The sequence below is a fragment of the Bos indicus genome, chromosome 18 (assembly GCF_029378745.1).
Source record: "Bos indicus isolate NIAB-ARS_2022 breed Sahiwal x Tharparkar chromosome 18, NIAB-ARS_B.indTharparkar_mat_pri_1.0, whole genome shotgun sequence".
NCBI classification, from domain to species: Eukaryota; Metazoa; Chordata; class Mammalia; order Artiodactyla; family Bovidae; genus Bos; species Bos indicus.
Window position 1 is genome coordinate 58,392,417 of NC_091777.1, and position 23,998 is coordinate 58,416,414.

The 23,998-nt window shown below is 40.2% G+C and overlaps 1 protein-coding gene across 1 annotated transcript; it reads left to right on the forward strand.

The window, feature by feature from the left end:
* The first annotated feature begins 1,812 nt into the window (after positions 1 to 1,812).
* ZNF614 (zinc finger protein 614) lies at positions 1,813 to 23,807 on the forward strand. The gene is made up of 5 exons (XM_019978750.2): positions 1,813 to 2,660; positions 17,768 to 17,975; positions 20,506 to 20,632; positions 21,123 to 21,218; positions 21,554 to 23,807. The coding sequence occupies exons 2-5, from the start codon at positions 17,961 to 17,963 to the stop codon at positions 23,068 to 23,070; spliced, it is 1,755 nt and encodes a 584-aa protein (XP_019834309.2). The 5' UTR covers positions 1,813 to 2,660; positions 17,768 to 17,960; the 3' UTR covers positions 23,071 to 23,807.
* The last annotated feature ends 191 nt before the right edge of the window (positions 23,808 to 23,998 follow it).

Below are 23,998 nucleotides of genomic sequence, written 5' to 3' on the forward strand. Positions count from 1 at the left end.
CTAAGTGTTTTCTCTGGGCTTCCTGCCTCAGGATTCTCTGAGAGGCTTGTAAAAGATGCAAGCTCTTCAGTCACACTGCAGACCCAAACCAGAACCTGTGAGACTGGAGACCCCAGACTCTGGGTTTATAAAATGACCTTTCTGATCTAAAATTTGAACAGCTCTGCCCTAAATCCCGGATTAGTGCAGCCACTCCCACCCCACACTGTCACAGGATGGATTCTGGGCAGATATTCTACAACAAGGAATCAGACATGAGGGCCCCACCTACCAGGTCCTCAGATCCTTTCTACTACTTGTCCTTCTGTGAACCTACACATGCTGCCATGGCAGGGTCACAGCCACTCATTCCTGAAACTGATCAGTCAGAGTCACAGAATGGGCTGCCCCGAGTTCTCTGGACCACATGTTCAACTCACCTTTCAGAGTTTGACATCTCAGGTGAATAGGGCTGAAATTTAATCCCTGAAGGGAATGTAATACTATTAAGAAATTACGAAAACAAATTCTTAATACCTAAAAATTAAAAAGCATATATAAACAAATTTTGTCACCCATATTGTACCTAAGAGCAAAACACTGTTAACGATATATTCTCCAAATTTTAAATGCGGGTAAGTATATTTTTTACAAAAGAAAAATGAGACAAGTCTGTATTTATTATGAACAGCTACATCATTCAGTATTCTAAAACTTTTCTAAAATGGGTCTGTTTTTATAATAAAGTAAAACATAATTACTATACAAAGATACTAACAATGAAGAATTGCAAAAACTAGGAATGTGAAAATTTATGATATTCTCTACTCATAAGCACAAACCCTAAAATAATGCAAGCTAAATATTTAACCAATCAGAATTTTCAAAAACAGTTCAGTTCAGTTGCTCAGTTGTGTCCAACTCTTTGCAACCCCATGGACTGCAGCAAGCCAGGCCTTGTCCATCACCAACTCCCAGAGTTTACTCAAACTCATGTCCATTGAGTCAGTAATGCCATCTAATCATCTCATTCTCTGTCGTCCCCTTCTCCTCCTGCCTTCAATCCTTCCTAGCATCAGGGTCTTTTCAAATGGGTCAGTTCTTTGCATCAGGTGGCCAAAGTATTGGAGTTTCAGCTTCAGCATTAGTCATTCCAATGAATATTCAGGACTGATTTCCTTTAGGATCATCTGGTTGGATCTCCTTGCAGTCCAAGGGACTCTCGAGAGTCTTCTGCGACGCCACAGTTCAAAAGCATCAATTCTTTGGTGCTCAGCTTTCTTTATAGTCCAACTCTCATATCCATACATGACTACTGGAAAAACCATTTTCCTTATTTATACTAACAATCTTTAAATGTTATATACTGTTATACTGAGTGGATAGCCCATAATTTACCAAAGCATCTTTACAGTACACTTAGGCTTTTCCTTTGTTTACTACAAAAGCCTCTGTGGTTAAAACTTTTTACCAAATAAATTGTTGGAATTAGAATTGCTTGGTCAAAGAATGAAAAATTTAAATTGGATCTAGGTTGCCTTCTAAAAATCTTTAAACCCTCTAGAATTAAACTTCCCATGCCTACATAAAAATAACATTTTAAAGCATTTTTTTTTTCATTTGTGAACTATGCCAAGTATGATAATTGCATTATCTTATAATTTTACATTCTCAAATGCCCCACTGTCACCATTTACTTTTTAAAACACGTAGTTCACACATTTTCACCTCATCCCCTTACCCACTAGATGTCGCTATGTGTCCATTAGCTTTTTTTTTTTTTTTTTTTTAATCGAGATGTACCTTTAGTTATTACCCCTGGTTTAGCCGGTGGCAAAGAGGCGGACACAACTGAGCGACTGAACTAGAGGTAAACAATCTGCTTGAACTGCAGATGCCCAAGGTTCGATCCCTGGGTCTGGACAGTCCCCCGCAGAAGGGCATGGGAAGCCACTCCTGTATTCTTGCTTGGAGAATCCCATGGACAAAAGAACCTGGCGGGCTACAGCCCATGGGATCGCAAAGAGTCGGACACGACTGAAGTGACTCTGCATGCACACCTCTACAAAAGCTGTTAATTCTAATAAACTACATAAGCCTTTACCCACCCCACATTTAACTGCTCTCTCCACAAACCTAAGATTATAAGTGACCACTACTTTTGTCAACTCAGTGGCCGCTGCCTCTCCAGAAAGGTATCGGCTTCTATCTTTAATCTTCCCAAGTCACCGGGCGCCTGAGCCCTTTCCGTCGTACGGACACCTGCCTTCTAAGATGGCCGCGCCCGTCGGACTCCAGCTCTAAAGTTTTTTTTCCTCAGGCGGCTGAACTCGCCACGTTGGCCTTGGAACGACATTGACCTCTGAAATCTTAACGCAGTTAGTACAGAATGGTTGGTTATTCCTTGCAACCAGGAGGTAAAAGCATTTAGGGTGCCAGGAATGATTTCAATTTCTTCCCACGGCCTGTCTCGTCAAAAACGCCGAGGTGGGTGGGGCCATGTTACGTCATAAAGCGGAGTCTGCTGACGGAATCCGGAAATCCCGGCAGCGCTCCAAGGTCGTCGGCTGATAACCTGAACCAGCAGGTAGGCGTCCCGAGGGACTGTGAAAGCGTCGGTAGAGAAAGTGGGCTCCAGCATTCTGTTGCTGCCAGTGGTGTCTGGACGGGTTTGGGATCAGGTGAGTCGGGTTCTGGGCTTGTATTCACGGCCTGTGGGGTCTGTGAAACCGGAGCATGTGTGAAGGACCGTAATTGGGATTTTATTTAGATTCGGCCTCAGAGACTTCTCGGAGTTAATGATGAGGCCTTTGGCAATCTGTGATTAAGAGTCTGAAGAAATCATTGACCGAAGGTCCGACTCAGTCAGGGTTTGGATCGCTTTGCTTGTGGGGCTCCGTGATTGCGAACTGTGATGAAAGTTTGTATCGGTGAACGCGATGTCTCGTCCTGGTTAACCTGCGACTCTGTTAGAGACACCTGGGTTAGGGGCTGTCGCTTGGTTTCCTGGTCATGTTTGGAGTTTAATCTGGCATTTAGATGGCCTGGTGGGGGCTTTCAGTATTTGAGGAGGCCCGGGGTCCCTGGAGAATCCGTAGGCTCAGGGTCAAATGCCGTAAACAGACTCGAAGACTGCATTTCCCCAGTTAATCCGAGTACAATTCTCTCCTTGTAGTCTGTCCTCAAGGACCCTACTAAAAACTTTGGCTCCCCGCATCACCACTGTTCTCACCGTCCTCACCAATTTCAGTGTGGTTGATGTAGTTATAAATTTACTGTTTTTAATGTAATCTAATATAGTTTCCATTCCTCTTGCCTCCAGGTTTATTATACTTTTGGATATTTCCTCTTAGGGTCATTCTTACTCAAGTAAAAGCTTCTCCCTTACCCTATATTCTGTTCTGCAGTGCGAATTTTTTTAATAGGCGGTTTTATATCAAAGGAGATTTTTTTTTTTAAACATTTTGGATTATCTGTGTAAGCATGATAGGTGACTGTATCACTTAATTTCTCTGTTCTCAACATATTTACATCTGAGATATTTATACTTTTTAAAAATAGTTCCAGTAGTATCAACTCAGGTTGGTGAACCACTGGCATGGTGTCTGGAATCAAATGTATTCATTAATGGAGGTAGTGTTGACATACAGTATTCAAAAGTATTCGATTATAATTTCATTAATCCATTTTGACTTTCTGATTACTTTCTGATTCTACCACTTCACTTAAAAATTTATGGCGCCTTTTTTTTCTCTCCCCGAGATTTCTGGCTACTTTTATTTCTTGGTGAACTCTTTTCCTTGACCTTTTTTGGAAATTTCAGTTGATGGGTTCTTTCTTTGGTTGGTTTGGTTTTTTTTTACTGTAGAAAAGGAAGTCTTTTTTTAATTGTAGTTTTATTTGCTGAAAAGTCACTAAGTACAAATATACACTTCAGTACTTTGAATTTCTAGAGTTACACAGTTCAATTTTAAAACATTTCTCACCCCAGAAATTTTCCTTGATCCTCTGTGCACTCAAATTTCCACTCCCATATACTTATGAAAGTATCAACACCATGAAGACAGTGAACATAACCTGTCTTCTTGAGAAGTTTCATTGTGTTCCTTTTAATCTCTGCCTGTCATATTCCGCACACCTCCCCAAGCAACCACTGATCTATTCAACCACCAATCTATTCTACATTACAATAGGTTACTTTATATTTTTAAAAAGTTTATGTAAATTGAATCATACAGTGTACATTCATTTTCATACTAACTTGTTTCATCAGCATTCAGTTCAGTTCAGTCGCTCAGTTGAGTCCGACTCTTTGTGACCCCATGGACTGCAGCATGCCAGGCCTTCCTGTCCATCACCAACTCCCGGAGTTTACTCAGACTCATGTCCATTGAGCCGGTGATGCCATCCAACCATCTCATCCTCTGTCGTCCCCTTCTTCTCCTGCCTTCAATCTTTCCCAGCATCAGAGTTTTTCCCAATGATTCAGTTCTTCACATCAGGTGGCCAAAGCACTGGAGTTTCAGTTTTAGTATCAGTCCTTCCAATGAATATTCAGGACTGATTTCCTCTAGGATGAACAGGTTGGATCTCCTTGCAGTCCAAGGGACTCTCAAGAGTCTTCTCCAACACCACAGTTCAAAAGCATCAATTCTTTGGTGCTCAGCTTTCTTTATAGTCCAACTCACATCCATGCATGACTACTGGAAACACCATAGCCTTGACTAGACGGACCTTTGTTGGCAAAGTAATGTCTCTTTTAATATGCTGTCTAGGTTGGTCATAACTTTTCTTCCAAGGAGTAAACATCTTTTAATTTCATTGCTGCAGTCACCATCTGCAGTGATTTTGGAGCCCCCCCCCCAAATAAAGTTAACCACTGTTTCCCCATTTATTTGCCATGAAGTTATGGGACTGGATGCCGTGATCTTAGTTTTCTGAATGTTGAGCTTTAAGCCAACTTTTTCACTCTCCTCTTTCACTTTCATCAAGAGGCTTTTGAGTTCCTCTTCACTTTCTGCCATAAGGGTGGTGTCATCTGCATATCTGAGGTTATTGATACTTCTCCCGGCAATCTTGATTCCAGCTTGTGCTTCTTCCAGCCCAGCGTTTCTCATGATGTACTTTGCATATAAGTTATAAGCAGAGTGACAATATACAACCTTGACGTACTCCTTTTCTTATTTGGAACCAGTCCGTTGTTCCATGTCCAGTTTTTTTTTTTTTAATATAAATTTATTTTAATTGAAGGTTAATTACTTTACAATATTGTATTGGTTTTGCCATACATCAACATGAATCCGTCGCGCATGTACACATGTTCCCCATCCTGACCCCCCCTCCCACATCCCTCCCCACACCATCCCTCTGGGTCATCCCAGTGCACCAGCCCCAAGCATCCTATATCATGCATCGAACCTGGCCATGTCCAGTTCTAACTGTTGCTTCCTGACCTGCATATAGGTTTCTCAAGAGGCAGGTCAGGTGGTCTGGTATTCCCATTTCTTTTAGAATTTTCCACAGTTTATTGTGATCCACGCAGTCAAAAGCTTTGGCATAGTCAATAAAGCAGAAATGGATATTTTTCTGGAACTCTCTTGCTGTTTCAGTGATCCCACGGATGTTGGGAATTTGATCTCTGGTTCCTCTGCCTTTTCTAAAACTAGCTTGAACATCTGGAAGTTCATGGTTCATGTATTGCTGATGCCTGGCTTGGAGAATTTTAAGCATCACTTTACTAGCGTGTGAGATGAGTGCAATTGTGTGGTAGTTTGAGCATTCTTTGGCATTGCCTTTCTTTGGGATTGGAATGAAAACTGATCTTTTCCAATCCTGTGGCCACTGCTGAGTTTTCCAAATTTTCTGACATATTGAGTGCAGCACTTTCACAGCAATATCTTTCAGGATTTGAAATAGCTCAACTGGAATTCCATCACCTCCACTAGCTTCCTAAGGCCCACTCGACTTCGCATTTCAGGATGTCTGGCTCTAGGTGAATGATCACACCATCGTGATTATCTGGGTCGTGAAGATCTTTTTTGTATCGTTCTTCTGTGTATTTTTGCCAGCTCTTCTTAATATCTTCTGCTTCTGTTAGGTCCATACCATTTCTGTCCTTTATTGAGCCTGTCTTTGCATGAAATGTTCCCTTGATATCTCTAATTTTCTTGAATATTTTGAAATTCATCCTTATGTGTATCCACAGTTCCTTTTTGTTGGTTTGTATTCCATTGTGGAAATGAATGATTAGTTCATTCATTAATTCACCTGTTGGTGGCTAGTTGTGTTTCCAGTTTTTAGCTATTACAGATAAAGCTTCTGTGAACACTCATGTTCAAGTCTATATAATATGTTTGTCTTTCTCCTGAGTAAATTCCCAGGGGTTGAATGGCTAAATCCTGTGGTAGGTGTATATCTAACTTTTCAAGAAACTGCTAAAGTGTTCTCTGAAATGGCTGTACTTTATATCCAGGAGAAACAGATGGGTGGCTGTTGGGTGTCTCCACATTTTGTATAGTTTTTCTTTTTAATTCTAATAGGTATGGAACAGTAACTTGTGGTTTTAAAGTTTATTTAGCTAGTGATGGCTAATAATCCTGAGCATTGTTTCATGTGCTTAGTGGCCATCCATATATCTTCCTTGAAGTATCTGTTCAAGTCTTTTGCAATTTTCTTGTGTTTTCTTATTGATTTTTGAGAATTCTCTGTATATTCTGAATACAGATTCTTCCTTTACCAGTTACTTGCTTTTCAAAGATTTTCTCCTGGTCTTTGACTTGACTTTCAGTATTCTCTTTAACAATATGTTTTGAACAGCAGAAGGATTTAGTTTTTATGTAGTCCAGTGTCTAAACTTTTTTTAAGGACTTATTCTTTTGATGTTGTACCTAAGAATCTAGGTACAGCTACACCTAACTACAAATTCAGAGGATTTTCACCAGTTTTTTTCTTCTAGAAGTTTTGGAGTTTTTTGGGCATGTTCATTTAGGTTTACTGTTATTTCATTATGAAATATGAACCTATTATTCCATTAGGCTTATTATACATTTTGAGTTATGTATCTGGTGTAATGTATGTGATAACTTATGGTGAACGATGTCAGATTTGTGATCTCCAGAAAAGAAGATTTAGCTTTGGGACCAGAGACCAGGCTTGATCACTCAAGAGTTTTTGTGTAGCAGAGTTTTATTAAAGCAAGAGGACAGAGAAAGCCTCTGACATAGATATCAGAAGGGGGCGGAGAGTGCCCCCCTTGCTAGTCTTGGCAAGGGAGTTACATACTTTTTTCAATTGGTTATTATAGTAAATCAAAAGAATGTCTCAAGATTGTAAAGATCTTATCAGACCCACTCCCACAATTTCCATGTTAAGATAATGGGATTAGAACTAACAATAGAAAGGTCTTACCAGACTCTGCCATCATATACATTTTAAGATGACAGGATTAGTCAGAAGATTCTCAAGAAGGAGAAACATGTCCTCAAGCAGGATACATTGTTATGTTGACTAAGACAAAGCAATATAGAAAAAAAGCCTTTGTCCTTTTCTCCTCCTTCACAACTCCAGACCCCTGTCTCTTCCTCTGGGACCCCAGACTTCTTATCAACCTACCTAGGAATTGACTCTCATATGGATCCAAATTCCTTTATTTTTGATATAAATGTATGTTTGTTCCAGAAAACATTTGTTGAAAAGGCTTTTCTCCACTCTATTGTCTTTGCTCCTTTTTAAAAATGTCAGTTGGCCATATATATGTAGGTCTTTTCTGAACTCTATTCTGCTCCACTCATTTGTCTACATTGACATGGATATCACCCTGTCTTGACTACTGTTCAGTTCAGTTCAGTCGCTCAGTCGTGTCCGACTCTTTGTGACCCCATGAATTGCAGCACGCCAGGCCTCCCTGTCCATCACCAACGCCCAGAGTTCACCCAGACTCACGTCCATCGAGTTGGTGATGCCATCCAGCCATCTCATCCTCTGTCGCCCCCTTCTCCTCTTGCCCCCAATCCCTGCCAGCATCAGTCTTTTCCAATGAGTCAACTCTTCACATGAGGTGGCCAAAGTACTGGAGTTTCAGCTTTAGCATCATTCCTTCCAAAGAAATCCCAGGGCTGATCTCCTTCAGAATGGACTGGTTGGATCTCCTTGCAGTCCTAGGGACTCTCAAGAGTCTTCTCCAACACCACAGTTCAAAAGCATCAATTACTTCAGCGCTCAGCCTTCTTCACAGTCCAACTTTCACATCCATACATGACCACAGGAAAAACCATAGCCTTGACTAGATGGACCTTTGTTGGCAAAATAATGTCTCTGCTTTTGAATATGCTATCTAGGTTGGTCATAACTTTCCTTCCAAGGAGTAAGCGTCTTTTAATTTCATGGCTCCAGTCACCATCTGCAGTGATTTTGGAGCCCCAAAAAATAAAGTCTGACACTGTTTCCCCATTTATTTCCCATGAAGTGATGGGACCGGATGCCATGATCTTCGTTTTCTGAATGTTGAGCTTTAAGCCAACTTTTGCACTCTCCACTTTCACTTTCATCAAGAGGCTTTTTAGTTCCTTTTCACTTTCTGCCATAAGGGTGGTGTCATCTGCATATCTGAGGTTATTGATATTTCTCCCAGCAATCTTGATTCCAGCTTGTGTTTCTTCCAGTCGAGCGTTTCTCATGATGTACCGTGCATATAAGTTAAATAAGTAGGGTGACAGTATACAGCCTTGAGGTACTCCTTTTCCTATTTGGAACCAGTCTGTTGTTCTATGTCCAGTTCTAACTGTTGCTTCCTGACTTGCATACAGATTTCTCAAGAGGAAGATCAGGTGGTCTGGTATTCCCATCTCTTTCAGAATTTTCCACAGTTTATTGTGACCCACACAGTCAAAGGCTTTGGCATAGTCAATAAAGCAGAAAGAGATGTTTTTCTGGAACTCCCTTGCTTTTTCCATGATTACTGTAGCTTGATATAAATTCTTGAAGTCAGGTAGTGTCAACCCACCAACTTTGTTCTTTTTCACAGGTTTTTTTTTTTTTTTTTTTTCTGTTCTAGACCTTTTACACTGCTATTTGTATTTAAAGATCAGGCTGTCAGTTTCTACAGAAAAACTTCTGAAATTATGACTAGATGGAATTGCATTTTTAAAAACTAAATGGCCTCATATAATGAACTGGGAAATATTCTCTTCAATTCTATTCACGAATGATCTATTGAATGTATATAATGCATTTCATATGTAAAATCAGTTATTGGAATTATTTTCCGTTTGAGACCATGATGAATAATGTTGCTACATACATTCAGGTACAAGTTGGAAATGTTTTCATTTCTGTTAGATTCCTCTGAGTGGAATGACTGGTTCCTAAGTATGTGTTTTACAGAGTTTCAAACGTGCCTATACCAGTTTACCATTATTGTATGAGTTCTAATTTCTCCTCATTCTCATCAGCATTTACAATTATTAGTCTTTCTATTATCATCTTTCTAGTTGGCATGTAGTAGAATTTCACCATCATCTTAGTTTCCCTAGTGACAAGTAACGTTGATCATCTTTTCATGTGTTTATAGACATTCATAGGTCTTCTTTAGTGTAATATCCAAGTCTTTTCCCTTTTTTTTGCATCCAAGAAAATGATTTAATTTTTCCATTTGGCCAAATTTTCTTTTGTGTTCTTCATTAGTATGTATTCTAAAGTTTTGTTCCTATTTTTCCACATTTATTACTTAGTATTGGTTAGTGTTAGATATTTTTAAGTGACATATTATCTACTTTCCACTCTTAATGATTCAGATCATATACATAACAACATCTAATGATTTCTGCATATTAAGTTTTTAATTCCAATGCCTTACCAAATTATAAAATCACTGCAAATGGTGACTGCAGCCATGAAATTAAAAGATGCTTACTCCTTGGAAGGAAAGTTATGACCAACCTAGATAGCATATTCAAAAGCAGAGACATTACTTTTCCAACAAAGGTCCGTCTAGTCAAGGCTATGGTTTTTCCTGTGGTCATGTATGGATGTGAAAGTTGGACTGTGAAGAAAGCTGAGCGCTGAAGAATTGATGCTTTTGAACTGTGGTGTTGGAGAAGACTCTTGAGAGTCCCTTGGACTGCAAGGGGATCCAACCAGTCCATTCTAAAGATCAGCCCTGGGTGTTCTTAGAAGGAATGATGCTAAAGCTGAAACTCCAGTACTTTTACTTTGGCCACCTAATGGGAAGATTTGACTCATTGGAAAAGATCTGATGCTGGCAGGGATTGGGGGCAGGAGGAGAAGGGGACGACAGAGGATGAGATGGCTGGATGGCATCACTGACTCGATGGACGTGAGTCTGAGTGAACTCCGGGAGTTGGTGATGGACAGGGAGGCCTGGCGTGCTGGGATTCATGGGGTCGCAAAGAGTCAGACACGACTGAGTGACTGAATTGAACTGATAGTAGTTACTCAGTTGATTTTCTTAGGTTTTCCATATATACAATTATATCATCTACCAATAGCAATATTTATTATACCCCAATTATTTCTTTTTTATCTAACATAGTCTATGGGTCCCAGAATATCAATCCCATAAATTCAGAGACTTTTGTTACTTTGTTATCTGCTTTGTTACAAAGAAGAAAATGAAATAGTGCTTGTCACAGAGTATATGCCCACTAAATATTTGAATTAAATGAACTCCAGTATAATGCTCAGTAACAGTACTGACAGTGGGCATCTGGTCTTGTTCCTGACTTCAGTGGGAATGTCTGATTCAAATGTATTATTTTTTCATGTTAAGTATCTGCCTATTCCTATTCTTTTGAGCATTTTTATCTGAAATGTTTTTTTAAAAAAATTATTTATTTTAATTGGAGGCTAATTACAATGTTGTGGTGGGTTTTGCCATACATTGATAGGAATCAGCCATGGGTGTACATGTGTCCCCCATCCTGAACCCACCTCCCTCCCCATCCCATGTCTGGGTTGTCCCAGTGCACCAGCCCTGAGCGCCCTATTTCATGCATCAAACTTGGACTGGTGATCTATTTCACATATGGTAATATACATGTTTCAATGCTATTCTCTCAAATATCCCACCCTCGCCTTCTCCCACAGAGTCCAAAAGTCTGTTCTTTATATCTGTATCTCTTTTGCTGTTTCGCATATAGGGTGGTCATTACCATCTTTCTAAATTTCATATATATGTGTTAATATACTGTATTGGTGTTTTTCTTTCTGACTGACTTCGCTCTGTATAATAGGCTCCAGTTTCATCCACCTCATTAGAACTGATTCAAATGCGTTCTTTTTAATAGCTGAGTAATATTCCATTATGTATTTGTATGTACCACAGCTTTCTTATCCACTCGTCTGCTGATGGACATCTAGGTTGCTTCCATGTCCTGCCTATTGTAAACAGTGCTGCGATGAACATTGGGGTACACTTGTCTCTTTCAATTCTGGTTTCCTTGGTGTGTATGCCCAGCAGTGGGATTGCTGGGTCATAAGGCAGTTCTATTTCCAGTTTTTTAAGGAATCTGCACACTGTTCTCCATAGTGGCTATACTAGTTTGCATTCCCACCAATAGTGTAAGAGGGTTCCCTTTTCTCCACACCCTCTCCAGTATTTATTGTTTGTAGACTTTTGATAACAGCCATTCTGACTGGTGTGAGATGGTACTTCACTGTGGTTTTGATTTGCATTTCTCTGGTAATGAGTGATGTTGAGCATCTTTTCAAGTGTTTGTTAGCCATCTGTATGTCTTCTTTGGAGAAATGTCTGTTTAGTTCTTTGACCTGTTTTTTGATTGGGTCATTTATTTTTCTAGTATTGAGCTGCATGAGCTGTTTGTATATTTTTGGGATTCTTTGTCAGTTGCTTCATTTGCTATTTTTTCTCCCATTCTGAAGGCTGTCTTTTCACTTTGCTTATAGTTTCCTTAGTTGTGTAGTTTCCTTCTTTCAAGGAAACTATCCAAGTCTTTCCCCTTTTCTAAAAATGGGTTGTTTGGTTAACAAACTGAGTTTTTTGAGTTGTTTGGCTATTGTGCATAGAAGTCCTTTATCAGATAAATGGTTTGCAAATTTTCTTTCTCAACTTGTAGCCTACCTTTTCCTTTAGCTTTATAGTGTCTTTTGATGTGCAAAAGGTAATACAAGTCCAGTTTATCAGTTGTCTTCTTTTATGGTTTGCTGATATGGTGTTGTGTAAGACTTCTCTGCCTAATCCAAGGTCACGAGAAATTCCTCATGTATTTTCTGAAAACTGTGTGTATATAGATATAAATAGATAAGGATATGACTTTATATTTTAAAAGCAGTTTTAGATTCACAGTAACATTGAGTGGGAAGTGCAGTAGGGATACTGAGAGAGTCAATTCCTAGGCAGGTTGATAAGAAGTCCAGGGTTCCCCCACACACACACCCACTGACCCTGAGGAGGAGAAAGGGGTCTGGAGCTCTCAAGGAGTAAAGGACAAATGTTATTTTCTACATTGCTTTGTCTTAGTCAGTATAACAATGTATCTTGAGGGTATGTTTCTCCTTAAAAGAACCTTCTGACTAATCTTGTTATCTTAAGATGTATATTGTGGGAGTAGGTCTGGTGAGATCTTTCTATTGTTCTAATCTTGTTAATGTAAGATGTATGTTGTGGGAGTGGGTCTGGTGAAAGTATATAAGGCCTTAATAAGACTAGCTAGGGGCACTCTGCATCCCCCTTCGGGTGTCTATGTCTCTCCCTTTTCAGACTTGAATAAAACTGCTACACAAAAGCTCTTGAGTGATCAAGCCTGGTCCCTGATCCTGAAGCTAAATCTTCAGAGATCATGAATCTGACATCGTTCACCTTAAGCTATGAATACCATACCTCTGTGCCCCAACATATGCAACCTTCCCCACTGTCAGCATCCTGCCCCAGAGTTGCCGGGGTCCAGCCCCGGCTGATCCAGGGTATTCGAAGGAGAGACGGCATAGGCGACCTATTTACTTAAGTATTTATCAAAGATATAAAGAGTAATAGAATGAGGATAGCTCAGTGAGGAAATTCAGTGGAGAAAAGAGGCTGAGTAGCTTGGTTTACACGGGAGACCAATAAAACTTCAAGACAAGAAATTTGCACCACTTACGTAGGCCGCAGGCATCCTTCCCTTCTCCCGAAGGAGAGGAGACAGTGAGGCCTCCCGGGTCGGATCTTAGAAGCCCAGGCATAATTAGCAAGCATGGCGGGTTCCGTGCTCCAGATGGAGACTCAGCCAGAATGTGGGAGAGAGAGCGACATGGGGAGACCAAGTTTCGGTGAACAAGGCCCGCACTTTATTTTCCAAAGTAGTTTTTATACCTTAAGTTGTGCATAGAGGATAATGGGGGAAGGGGTGGAGTCATGCAGGGACAGCAGTTCCTGGTCCTAATCGAAGCCAGGCTTTCAAACTTATCATATGCAAAAGTTCAGGTGAATTACATCATCTTCTGACCAGAGGCCTGTTAACATTTTAAGAAACTTCTCTTTCTCCGAAGGTGATTATTCCAAAGTCAGGCACCAGCCTCCAAAAAAGCATTGGACAAAGCTGCATTCCTATAGGGCAAAGGTGAGGTGGGCTCAATCAAGAAAAGAATTAACTCAAGGGTCCAAGGTTACAAACATTGAGGCCACTATTTACATTTCTATACACCCATTATATCAATCAATACACTGCCAAGGACACAGTAGAATTTCTAATCAATCTTTTAACTACTCAAAGGAATCTGTGTTTAGACAGTTTAGAACATCTCCTGCCTCTCACAGTTGGGAGGCTCTGAACAATCTCATGTGGCTGGAAAAACCTATTCAGGCAGGCTAGAGGATTTCCAAAGGAGTTAGTAGGTTAAACACTGTCACACCCAGGAATTATTAACTGGAGCTGTAAGCTAACTCTTTTTTCAGAGAGAGGTAGTGGGGGACAGCCCCCCGTAAAGTCAGAGGTGTAGGTGAAAGCACAAAGCAGAAAGTAGGCAGACTCTGGTTTTGGGGGTAGATGCTCGAGAATTTCCAGGGGGACTCCTGAGGCTCGATCCCACCTTTGCGTATGCCGAGCCGCCTTCCTCATGACCTTTGTCATGGGTGGAGCTCCTCAGGCTGGCTCCCGGCAGTGATAGAATTCCAGTTGAGCTATTCCAGATCCTGAAAGATGATGCTGTGGAAAGTGCTGCACTCAATATGCAATATGCCGGCTCCCGGCACAGAGTGGTGAATTTGTTACAGTCAGTTTATGTACTGACTCATTATCACTCAAAATAAATAACTCACATTAGGGTTCACTCTTGGTGTTATATGTGTTTGTGTCTTGGCAAATGTAAAACGACACGTGTCCACCCTTTAGTGTTATACAGAATAGTTGTACTGCTCTAAAAAAGCCCTCTGGATTCTGCTTGTTCATCCTACCTTCCCTCCAACTCTTGGCAACTACTGATCTTTTTACTGTCTCCTTAGCTTTGCCTTTTCCAGAATGTCATTTACAGTAGTTGGAATTGTATAGTGAATAGCCTTTTTACATTGGCTTCTTTCACTTAATAATAGGTATTTTAGCCTCCTCCTTGTTTTTTCATGGTTTGATAGCTGATTTCTTCTTAGTGCTGAATAATGTTCACTCATTGGATGGATAAGTTTGCGATATATACCTAAGATCAGGTTTCTGTCCAGACATACATTTTCAGAGTATATATACAGTTTTGTAGGAAACTGCCAAACTGTCTACCAGAGTGGCTGTAACATTTTGCCTTCCCATAAGCAATAAATCTGTTGCTTCATGTACTCTTCAGCATTTGGTGTAGTCATTATTTTGAATTTTGGTTATTCCAATAGGTAGGTAATGGTATCTCATTGTTCTTTAATTTGTTATTTCCTAATTACATATGATGTAGTTTCCCAATTACACATTTTCATTTGCTTATTTGCTATCTGTGTATCTTCTTTGGTAAGGTGTCAGTTCAGGTCTTTTGCCTGTATTTGTGTTTCCTTATTGTTGAGTTTTTAAGAGTTCTTTGTATATTTTGGATAGCAGTCCTTTATCAGATATATCTCTTGCAAATGTTTTCTCCAAGCCTGTGGCTTATTTCTCAATTTCTGGAAGTAGTTTGTATTTTTAGCGATTACATTTAAACTTATTGTCTATTATTATTTAACTGGAGTTGGATATTCAGTTGTTTCAGTATATTTGTTGGAAAGACCATCTTTTCCCTCATTGCTCTAATCTTGCACCTTCGTTGAAGATCATCTGACTGTGTTGTTGTTATCATTCAGAGGCTAAGAAGTGTCCAACTCTTTGCAACCCCATGGGCTATAGCCCACCAGATTCCTCTGTCCTCCAGTATCTCCTGGAGTTTGCTCACATTCATGTCCATTGAGTTGGTGATGCTGTCTAAACATCTTATCCTCTGTCACCCCCTACTCCTTTTGCCTTCAATCTTTCCTGGCATCAGGGTCTTTTCCAATGAGTCAGCTCTTCACATCAGGTGGCCAAAGTATTGGAGCTTCAGCAACAGTCCTTCCAATAAATATTCAGGGTCGATTTCCTTTAGGATTGACTGGTTTGATCTCCTTGCTGTCCAAGGGACTCTCAAAACAGTCTTTTCCAGCATCACAATTCATAAGTATCAGTTCTTTGGCACTCAGCATTCTTTAATTTATATAGGCTAACTCTCGCATCATCTCCTGGCTGCAGTCAGCACCTGCAGTGATTTTGGAGCCCAAGAAAAGAAAATCTGTCACCACTTCCACTTTCCCCCCTTCTATTTGTAGTAAAGCGATGGGAGTGGGTGCCATGATCTTAGTTTTTTTAATTTTGAGTTTCAAGCCAGCTTTTTCACTCTTCTCTTTCACCCTCATCAAGAGGCTTTTTAGTTCCTCTTCCCTTTCTGCCATTAGAGTGATATCTGCATATCTGAGGTTGTTGATATATCTCTTAGTAATCTTGATTCCAGCTTGTGGTTCATCCAGCCTGGCATTCATTCAGTTCAGTTCAGTTCAGTCGCTCAGTCGTGTCTGACTCTTTGCGACCCCATGAACTGTGGCACGCCAGGCCTCCCTGTCCATCACCAACTCCCGGAGTCTACCCAAACCCACGCCCATCGAGTCGGTGATGCCATCCAACCATCTCATCCTCTGTTGCCCCCTTCTCCTCCTGCCCTCGATCTTTCCCAGCATCAGGGTCTTTTCCAATGAGTCAGCTCTTTGCATCAGGTGGCCAAAGTATTGGAGTTTCAGCTTCAGCATCCGTCCTTCCAATGAACATCCAGGGCTGATCTCCTTTAGGATGGACTGTTGGACCTCCTTGCAGTCCAAGGGACTCTCAAGAGTCTTCTCCAACACCACAGTTCAAAAGCATCAGTTCTGCTCTCAGCTTTCCTTATAGTCCAACTCACATCCATACATGACCACTGGTAAAACCATAGCTTTGATTAGATGGACCTTTGTTGGCAAAGTAATGTCTCTGCTTTTTAATATGCTGTCTAGGTTGGTCATAATTTTCCTTCCAAGGAGTAAGCGTCTTTTAATTTCATGGCTGCAGTCACCATCTGCAGTGGTTTTGGAGCCCAGAAAAATAAAGTCTGACACTGTTTCCACTGTTGCCCCATCTATTTGCCATGAAGTGATGGCACTGGATGCCATGATCTTAGTTTTCTGAATGTTGAGCTTTAAGGCAACTTTTTCACTCTCATCTTTCACTTTCATCAAGAGGCTCTTTGGTTCTTCTTCACTTTCTACCATAAGGTTGGTGTCATCTGCATATCTGAGGTTACTGATATTTCTCCCGGCAATCTTGATTCTAGCTTGTGCTTCCTCCAGCCCAGCATTTCTCATGATGTACGCTGCAAAGAAGTTAAATAGCAGGGTGACAATATACAGCCTTGATGTACTCCTTTCCGGATTTGGAACCAGTCTGTTGTTCCATGTCCAGTTCTAACTGTTGCTTCCTGACCTGCATGCAGGTTTCTTAAGAGGCAGGTCAGGTGGTCTGGTATTCCCATCTCTTTCAGAATTTTCCAGTTTATTGTGATCCACACTGTCAAAGGCTTTGGCATAGTCAATAAAGCAGAAATAGATGTTTTTCTGGAATTATTACCATGGCTTTAAAGTAAACATTGAACTAGATTAGTATAAGCATTCACCATAATTAGCATAGCATATTCTAATTCACACCATAAGCATTCACCACATGATTAGCATAGACTGTATGGCCCTAGCCTCTCAGGTAAACAAAGCCATTCTTAATCAGGCCTGACATTCTGAAGGCTTAGAGGTTTCCTCCCAGGAACTAAGGGCAAAGCTCAACCTCTGTTGGGCAAGGTTAATCCTTTTAATACACAAAGAGAAGTAAGACAACCTTAAAGATCAACTTCATGGTATCCTCTTGAAACTGAGGTGTGTGTACCCACTGAGCATATAAAACTTTTTGAAGTGGTGCAAGGGTACACGTGCATTTCACAGATGGAGTATCCAGATTCTTGGAACCTTCCGTGTGTTCTCTTCCATAAACTTGATCTGCCCTGAGCTTTCATCAGGCTCTGAGGCATCATGCTCTGCCTATGCTTTCCCTCTTCCCCTTTAATATTCATGCCACTTCCTCTTTCCATAAGAAAGCCACACCTTTCACCCATTCCTAACCTTGTCTTATTGTATCAGAGTATGAAAGCCTCTAGGTAGCAAATAAAGGAACAGCTGGAAATACTGAGGTCCCTTTAAGGATAAGTGCATATCCACAGTGACAGTGTTTGGGCCAAGAGGAAATGTACACTCAAAGTCAGTTTGCTTTTCGGCCCACAGGTCCAGGCTCTCCAGGAGAAAGAGTGATCAAGTCAAGGAATTAGGGAAGAAAGAGGAGGTTCTTGGAGTTGGATATCATCGTTCCAGGGGACATCTTTAAGTGAATGCCAAGATTTCTGTCTTTAAGAATGACACAGTAAATGCAGAAGAGACAGAAGTCAGAATCCATGTTACTATTTCCTGAGCACAGAAGATGATCAAGGCCCAGGTGATTTTTTGTTATATCTTTCCTTTATTGTCTAATAGATTTGTGGTAAGCTGAAAAAAATAATAGCTCAACTAAACAAAGTATTAATTGGGGATGATTGGGTTCTGGGGAGAAATTAATTTGGACTCTGAATTCAGAATCAGGACAAAGTGAATCAGGAATGTATTGTTCATAGGGATCACATCAGATGACTAGTATTAGAAGAGAATGTGTGACTGTGGTGGAGCCTGTGGATTGCATCAGCTGTCACTTTTTATTATCTTAGCAGACATCACAACCAGAAAAACATGAAAAGCTCCATGATATGTGTTGACTATGAGGAGAGAGCAGATCAGCTCTCTGGGGGATTCAATGGTTTATGTCACTTAAGTATATGGAGTGATACTCCTAACAACATTGCTGACTCTGAGGGGCTCCTCCCTGGCCTGGTACCAATCATGCATGTAAAAGAAAGATGAATGCAATTTACTGAAGAGCATTACCTATATAGGTATATAAAATTCCGTGACTTTCATAATCATACTCAAGAAAGCAAGTTGTAAGATAAGTACTATGGATGTAATGAACAACATGATGGCTATAGCTAACACTGCTGTATGATATATAAGAAAGTGGTTAAGAGCAAATCCTGAGTTCTCATCACAGGGAGAAAAGCTTTTTCCTTTTCTTTTTGTTGTATCTACGCAAGAAGATAGATGTTGACTGAACCTGTTGTGATAGTGATTTCACAATATATGTAAATCATATCATCATGCTTTACATCTTAAATTTATATGGTGATATATGTCAGTTATTTCTCAATAAAACAGTCATTGGAGTTTGATAGAAGTGAAATATTTAACCTTTGAAATGAGAAAATAACATAATCCAACCTATGTTTTGGTGAACAGTGGTGGAGATTCTGAGTTTGAGAAATAGATTCAGCATGAAATATGCAAGCTTCACTGATAATAGCTCAGTACTCCTTGACCATGATCCAAGACTCAGCTGGGGATGGATACACTTTGAGTTCACTTACATAGTTACTGGCAGAATTCATTTCCAGAAATCAAATGAGAGCCTTAGATTCTATCTGTCTGCTCATGTAAGACCACTATGAGTTCCTTTTCACATGGGCCTCCCAACATGCCATCTTGTTTCATCAAAGTCATCAACAGACAGATTCTGTTAGCAAGATGGAAATCATATATATAGCCTAATTTAAAAATGCATGTCTTGATTTTCCTGGTGGTTCAGAGGTTAAGACTCCACACTTCCATTGTAGGGGGGCATGGGTTCAAGCCCTGGTCAGGGAACTAAATCCCACATACCATGCAGACCAAAAAAATATATATATTAAAATTGGTATCACAGCATTTTTGCTGCATTTTGTTTTTTAGAAGCATTTCAGCCCATGCTCAAGGGAAGGGTACCTCGTGGGGGCGTGAATACCTAGTGTGTAGTAAGGAATTTGACTAACTTTTGTCCCTAATTTCTGGGAGGTAATCTCTAAAGCCTTGGAATTACCCGTGTGTTAGGAGTGTCTTGTTTTTCATCCCAGACCACTGCAACCACACTTTATAGTTTATGTATGAGGTGACTCATGTGGGCCCTAGAGGATTTGTGCTAATAAGACAATTCAAGGCGAGGGCTGTCCATGCCCCAAAGACCAGCTGTGTGAATAGAGGGTTGTGGGGTTCAGCCATGTGGTCAGTGATTCAGTAAATCATACATATATAAGGGAGCCTCAATGAAAATTCTGGACACTGGACTTTAGGTGAGCTTTCTTGGTTAGCAGTACTCCTGAGTACTGTCATACAGTGTGGCTGGAAGGAGAGAATGCTGCCCAGGACTCTATGGAGTCCTGTGTTTCGGTACCAAGTGACTTCATGTCTGACTATTTGGCACAAAAATCAGAACTTTGAAGATAATATTCTATGTTTTTTGAGTTCTGTTGTAGGTCATCTATCTTTTGTGTCTGGTTGCTTTTATAGTTCCCTTTTGTATTTGTGTATTATAGTTTTAGTCTGATGTCCCTACCTAGAGATTTCCTGCTTGGAATTTGTTGGGATTCCTGAGCCTGGGGTTTGGAGAGTTTAATCAGTTTTGAAAATTTTCACCTTTAGATGTTGAGATACTGATTCATTACTATATTTTTTCTTTGTTTTTGTTTTCAAATCTTCCTAATCAACTTATTTTTTTTCTTTGCTGCAGATGTATCTTGTATAGTTTCTGCTATTTTTTACATGTATTAAAAACATTATCTTGTAAATTTCAGATGTGGAGTCTGTTCAGAGTTGATTCTTATATTGGCTGTGAAGTTTCATGGTAATGTAGGACTGTTTTATTTGTCCTGATGTCATTTGGATATTATGCAAATAGGTAGGTGCTAAAATGTATACATAGAAAGATAGGATTTTGTTTTTAACTGAAATGTATTTGAGAAAAGTATATTGATGCAGGAGGTATGGTGAAAATCAGAATAACTTCTCTCATGTTTCTTCCATATTGATGAAAGGAATTCACATCATACAGGACTTTATTATTACAGGAATTGCTGACACTGGAAGATGTGGCTGTGGAGTTCAACTGGGAGGAGTGGCAGCTCCTGGATTCTGCTCAGAGAGACCTATACTGGGATGTGATGTTGGAGAACTATAACAATTTGGTGTCACTGGGTAAGGATGACTCCCAGTGTCATTTATGAGTGTCGAGTCACTGGACTTGTCTCCATCACCTGATGAAAGCTTTGCAGTCCCTGTGGTCTTCCAAAGAGTTAGATGTTTTTGTTCCCTGTCTGGCTCCAAAGAGGTGTAATCTCCTGTACCCTGAAAGAGAACATTTGCTTTGCATACAAGAAATTTTGTTTCCAAAATGCAGTATTCGGCACAGGTGGAGGTAAGGGGAGAGGGAGGCTTAAGAGAAAGGGGGTATATATGTATCCACATAGGTGATTTCACGTTGTACTGCAGAAACTAACACAACATTGTAAAGCAATTATACTCCAATTAAAAAAGTAGAATCCAATAAAATGTGATATGCTTAATAGGAATCCAGTAAAGTTAAAAATTCAGTAAATGTTAAATAAATAAAATGCAGTATTTTCCCATCTTGACATACCATAACCCAGTTCTTGCATCTAAGTCTTTTATCATTTCTCATGATCAGGATATCAAGGTACCAAACCAGATATGCTTTCCAAGTTGGAACATGGAAGAGAACCATGCATAATAGAAAATGAAATGCGGAATAGAATTTGTCCAGGTGAGTGAGTTAGAATCAGCAATGGGAGTGACCAAGGAAGTCATATTCCAGTTTTTTCTAGAGAAGGAGTCACAGCTGTGAGGGTGACTGATGCTCAACAGCTGTTCCCCATATTCATCTATCCAGATGAGAACTCTTTCTGGGTATTTAGCTTTAAATATATTCCTTGTCTCTTTTTGGATCTGATATTCATTCACTTCCTCATACATCTTTATACTTTTATACTGGGATTACATGGTAGATAATAAAGAGCACCCCCACACACCATGTCATTTTTTAAGCCTTTCATCCCATACCAGTCTCATGAAATAATTTATCATTTCCTTTTTTCTTAGGAATCCGGAGAGGTAACAGTTATTTGCCAGAGCACTCTCGAAACCAAAGATTTCTGAAGAGCATGCAACAGTGCAGTGAACAGAATGCATTTAGAAAGAGTGTTCATCTGAGCAAAACACATTTCACCCTAATTCAAGATCGTATATTTAACTTACATAGAAAAGCTTTGGAATCAAGCTTAAGTTTAATTAACCAGAAGAGCAGCTATGGAATAAAGAACCCTGTGGAGTTTAATGGAGACGAGAAATCCTTTCTACATAGTGATTGTGGACAGTTGTATTCTGGAATTATATTTCCTGAAAGTACAGAACACATTAGCGCTCAATTCCAATTCCTTAAGCATCAGAGGACTCACAAAATAGAGAAATCTCTAGCCTGTGTTGAAAGTGAGAAGCCATGCAGCAGGAAATCTCAGCTTATTTCTCATGAGAGTGTTCATACTGGAGAGAAACCCAGTGGGGGTAATCCATGTGAGAAATCCTTCTCCAGAAATGTCACATTAACTAAACATCAGAAAACTCAAACACGAGACACACCCCACTTAACCAGTGAGCCCAGAAAAGGCTGTACTGTGAAGAGCAGCTCCCCTGTACATCACCAAACCTGCACAGGAGAGAAAGCCTATGTATGCAGTGAGTGTGGAAAAGGCTTCACCATGAAGCGCTATCTGATTGCACATCAGCAAACTCATAGTGGAGAGAAACCTTACGTATGTGGTGAATGTGGAAAAGGCTTCTCCGGGAAGAGTAATCTCACTGTGCATCAGCGCACCCACACGGGGGAGAAACCCTATGTATGCAGTGAGTGTGGGAAAGGCTTCACCATGAAGCGCTATCTTGCTGTACACCAGCGAACTCATACTGGAGAGAGGCCATATTTGTGCAGTGAATGTGGGAAAGATTTCGCTGTGAAGAGTAATCTCATGGTACACCTGCGATCTCATACAGGGGAGAAATCTTACATATGTGGTGAATGTGGGAAAGGCTTCACTGTGAAGAGTAATCTCATGGTACACCAGCGAACTCACACGGGAGAGAAATCTTACCGGTGTAACGAATGCGGGAAAGGCTTCACCACAAAGCTCACTCTCATTATACACCAACGAACTCACACAGGAGAGAAACCCTATGAGTGCAATGAGTGTGGTAAAGCCTTCAGTCAGAAGATATGCCTCATACAACATGAGAGGTGTCACACGGGAAAGACTCCCTTTGTATGTACTGAGTGTGGAAAATCCTATTCCCACAAGTATGGTCTCATTACCCATCAGAGAATTCACATAGGAGAGAAACCCTATGAGTGTGATGAATGTGGAAAAGCCTTCACCACAAAGTCAGTACTCAATGTCCATCAAAGGACTCACACAGGAGAGAGACCATATGGGTGCAGTGATTGTGAGAAAGCCTTCTCCCACTTGTCAAATCTTGTGAAACATAAGAAAATGCACATCAGCGAAATGGGTAGATCCAGTCAAGTTGGAAATGCCTTTAACAGAGTCCCAGATCATTTTTTATGAGTGAACCAAAGCCCCATTAATGCAATGACTGGGGAAATGCCTTCTGTGACAGCTAAGACTTTAAGCATCAGTGCTTCTAGCAGAGCAGAATGTAGTCATGGGATGACCTGTTGTTATCAGATGGGGGACCATGAGGAGATGAAAGGGTTTGTCCCAGAGATAAATCCAGTGAATATCGTGAATGCAATAGTGCCTTAATGATCCTACCTCACATTTTCTGTTAGTGAAAACATGTTGGAAAAGCCCTTGATACGTTCAGGGTGGAGATGCCTTGGGAAAAACTTTCTGGCTTCATTATATGTCTGAAAAGTATATATTCCATATACACTTGGACAAATTTTGTGAATGCAGAGACTAGAAAAGTCATCAGTGGGAAGATAGACTTTATTATCAGGGATTGTTGTTGATCATCAGTGAACTCATTGTAGAAGTATGATTTAGAAAAGAAAAAAGAAATACGATGACCATGGGAATGTCTTTACCCAGAAAGAAGACCTCAGTGAGTGTCAGAGGTCACACTGGAGAAATATTTTTAAGAGGACAGTATATATGGCAAGATTTCAGTGAAGCATTCTGCTTCATCATTTGTCAGGGAATCACATAGAAATTAAAACTTTTAGGAACATGCTAAAGGTAGAGTACCTTTAGTTAAATATCAGTGGGCTTACAAAGGAATGAATTTTTATGAAAATAATAAATGTTTGAGTGCTTTTTGTTACAAATGTAACCTCATCAGACATCAGATGATGCACCTGAGTCTTGTTTCTGATTTCCTTGTGAATAATTCCATAATTTTGTGTGTGTTTTTTTTTAAATGTGGACCATCTCCCAACTCTAGTTGAATTTGCTACAGTATTGCTTGTTTTTTTGCAAGGGATGTGAGATCTTAGCTCCCAAATCAGGTATCAAACCCACACCCCCTGCATTG

What these genes read in the sequence shown, in the direction of transcription:
- ZNF614 (XM_019978750.2), top strand. An exon ending in TAACAATTTGGTGTCACTGG is followed by an intron (nt 20,633 to 21,122) that starts GTAAGGATGACT and finishes TCTCATGATCAG; the next exon opens with GATATCAAGGTACCAAACCA. An exon ending in GCGGAATAGAATTTGTCCAG is followed by an intron (nt 21,219 to 21,553) that starts GTGAGTGAGTTA and finishes CTTTTTTCTTAG; the next exon opens with GAATCCGGAGAGGTAACAGT.